Below are 3,164 nucleotides of genomic sequence, written 5' to 3' on the forward strand. Positions count from 1 at the left end.
GTGTGCCCATAAAGGGGCCGCGGCTGGCTAGCTGGAGCGCCGTCGTGTGTGCGCGCATCCTGCCGCAGATGCCAATTAATTCGTCGTTGGCTTCGCTCCTCTCGCTTGGGGACGCACACAAGCAATTTCACATGCATGCATAGTAAACAATCAGTTAGATCCATGATTGATCACAACAAGACGAAATCAAATACACGTGCTCCAGATGGAGTTTCTTCTCTATGCATTCATCCATGCCGATGCTTTCTTCTGTTCGCGGTTAGACGTCCTGATGTGCTGCCGCAGGTAGTACCAGGAACCAAGCTCTTCCGGTGACGCCGAGTGCATGCTCCCGTTGATCCTCAGAGCAACATCGGGGCCGGCCATGTGCAGCCGCGTCATTGCCGCCGGAAGGCATCGCCGTAAGGAAGCCGGAGTCCTTGGAGGCCTCTTCTATCTTTTCTTTTCTTCCCTGTCACACCCTTTTTTTTTTTTGAAACGATCCTGTCACACCCCTTTGCTAATGATTATTCAATACTAATTAGCATGTGTGTGAACCAACTTGTGGTTGGATGGTTAGAAGGACTGTGGTATTCCCAGGCCATCAGGATTCAAGTCTTGATGCTCGCATTTATTCCTGGATTTATTTTATTTATTTCTGAATTTATTTCAGAATTTTTGGTGATGCACATTATGGGACGGAGGGAGTAGTTAATTCTTTGCAATAAGAATGGTACTTTTTGCCATCTATAGGCAGGCACACACGACGCGGTCGAAACGAGATTTATTTATTTCACCAACAATGCATGCATCCATACTAGTACATGGCATGTACACTCATAGTTAATAATAAGGTAGACTATTATCCGCACAAAAAGCTGCTCCTGCGTGGCTGCAGAGCATCGATACAGTTCTTCTTGCAGCAGCAGGTGGTCAGGAAGGGGAAGGGGGCACAGAAGCCCGAGTCGTACCCTTCCGCCTGGCACGGCTTGTTACAGGTGCCGTGCTTGGCGCACAGCCCCCCGCGCCACGTCTCACTGATGTCTTCGCAGGTGTATACGGCTGCACCCCATGACCGGTTGCCACGATTAGCCAAGAATTACGGTCGACCGAGAGAAATAATGGAAAAAAGAAAGAAATTATCACGTACGAGGGTTCTTGACAACAGAGTCAGGGATATCCCGAGCGCAATTAGCCATGACGATGACCAGCAGATACACACCCAGCTTCACTAATAAGCTTTTCTTCATTGCCCACCACGCTCCTATGACCATGCCTATACTTTGTTTGGTTGCTTCTTCCCCCTTCCAATATCCGCATATATATAGCGAAGATGTGATTCATGTATTTTCTAGGGGTTCAGAGGTGCAATAATGCGTTGGATTTATGCCACCATAGCTCTCCTCGATTATATCTAATAATTTTCTTATGGCTACAACATTAGCTTTCTCAAATCACACCTAGTCATAGCCAAATTTATTTCACAATATATCTATGGCTTATGGAGTACATCATTTCTTTAGGATATATGTACATGTCCCATTTCTTGTTTCGTGCAGACTACAAAGACGTGTATGATGTTTGGCATGGTCAAACTATGTACGGTGTATCCCGAGCATTCATCTTATAGCTACGAGATATATGTTTGTGGGATAGTGTGGGTAGCATCTATCTGTCTGTCTATCTATCTGGTCTATCTATCTGTATGTCTGTCTGTCTATCTAGTGTATCCTTTATCTATTCCATCTGTCTATCCATTTATTTATCATTATATACTAAAAGCAAACTATAGGGTCTCATAGAGATATCACATTAAGTCACACCACCCAAATTAACCTAATCGTTGAATCTTAAATTTGTGGCTAGCTAGACTTTCATGCAGAACTATTAGTCATCTAACCATGTAAATGTAATCACGTTCATGATTTATATTGATCTACTATATTTACTAAAAGCAAAATACAAAGTATCATTGAAGTACCAAGTTAAGCCACATCATCCAAATGAAGTTAATCATTGGATCTAAAATCTGTGGTTAGATTTCAATGCAAGTTTATTAGTCATCTAACCGTATCGGTGCAAACATGTTCACAATTTGTATTGAGAATGTTATATTCATATACGAACATGGTAGATAGGGTGTGGAAACGGATTACCCATAAGACATATCTATTGTATATAATATAAATCTAAATATATTGTAAAAGAAAAATACAGGATCTGATAGAGGTACCACTTAAGCCACAACATTCAAATTATCTTAATCGTTGGATCTAAAAATACAAAAAGCGAATAAGGGTACCAAAGAGGTACCAGATTAAGCCACATCATCCAAATAATCTAATCATTGGATTCAAAATTTGTGCTTAGATTTTAACACAAGATTGGTAGTCAACTAACCGTGTCCATATATCAGTGTTCACAATTTATATTGAGAAGGATACATTTCATATACGAATGTGGCCGACCAGACATGGAACCTGATTACATTTTTGCGCCAAAGGATCCAGATTTATTATAAAAGTTCATAAGAAATACAAAGCACCCTAAACATAATCAAAATTTCATTGAGAACCCTACACCGCCAAATGACCACTACCTCTGCCAATATGAGCCACCGACGCACCGTTGTCGCCGCTCCACTATTGAAGCCGGCTTGACCTTATCAATGATAATCGGGAAGTCTTCGTGCGGGTGCCCCTAAGGATTAGCGCCCAATAGCCGTAGTCATCGCCATTGACCCCTTGACATATCTTCCTAGAACAATAGTTGTGTTCTGAAAAAACGAGAGAGAAGGAAACTACATACCTTAGCTAGCTAGAACATAGTGTCGTCGATAAAGATGTGTCAGGATATGAACTGATCAATACATGTATGTAACCAAGTATGCTGATATACGCATATGTGTGGCCAAATATACAACTCTATTAAAGGGAACAATTTTGATAAAGCTCATCTAGATGTGCTCTAAGCATTTCACATCTAAGTCATATGTCATTGATTTTATACTACGATTCGTGCAACCATTTCTTTTATCTTTTTTTCTTTTTCTTTTTAATTTGATTGAGTCACTTAGATGTGCAATAATTATGGCACATCTAGATGTGCCCTAGACACACCCCGGAACCCACATATCAAATTTATGTTTTAGACATAAGAATGTACTAGCCATGCCACCCATGGCG

At 41.2% G+C, this 3,164-nt stretch overlaps 1 protein-coding gene across 1 annotated transcript; it reads right to left on the reverse strand.

Annotated features, from left to right (window-relative positions):
* Positions 1-749: 749 nt before the first annotated feature.
* On the reverse strand, positions 750-1,265 carry LOC123066356 (uncharacterized). The gene is made up of 2 exons (XM_044489450.1): positions 1,130-1,265; positions 750-1,041 (listed from the first exon to the last, which is right to left on the reverse strand). Exons 1-2 carry the CDS (start codon positions 1,251-1,253, stop codon positions 842-844), a joined length of 324 nt encoding a protein of 107 aa, XP_044345385.1. The 5' UTR covers positions 1,254-1,265; the 3' UTR covers positions 750-841.
* Positions 1,266-3,164: the final 1,899 nt, after the last annotated feature.

The sequence above is a fragment of the Triticum aestivum genome, chromosome 3B (assembly GCF_018294505.1).
Source record: "Triticum aestivum cultivar Chinese Spring chromosome 3B, IWGSC CS RefSeq v2.1, whole genome shotgun sequence".
NCBI classification, from domain to species: Eukaryota; Viridiplantae; Streptophyta; class Magnoliopsida; order Poales; family Poaceae; genus Triticum; species Triticum aestivum.

Excerpts from the sequence above, each read along its gene's own strand:
- LOC123066356 (XM_044489450.1), bottom strand. The coding sequence starts at position 1,253 with ATGGTCATAGGAGCGTGGTGGGCAATGAAGAAAAGCTTATTAGTGAAG. Across the intron at positions 1,042-1,129 it reads CTCTGTTGTCAAGAACCCTC|CCGTATACACCTGCGAAGAC; the intron begins GTACGTGATAAT and ends CATGGGGTGCAG.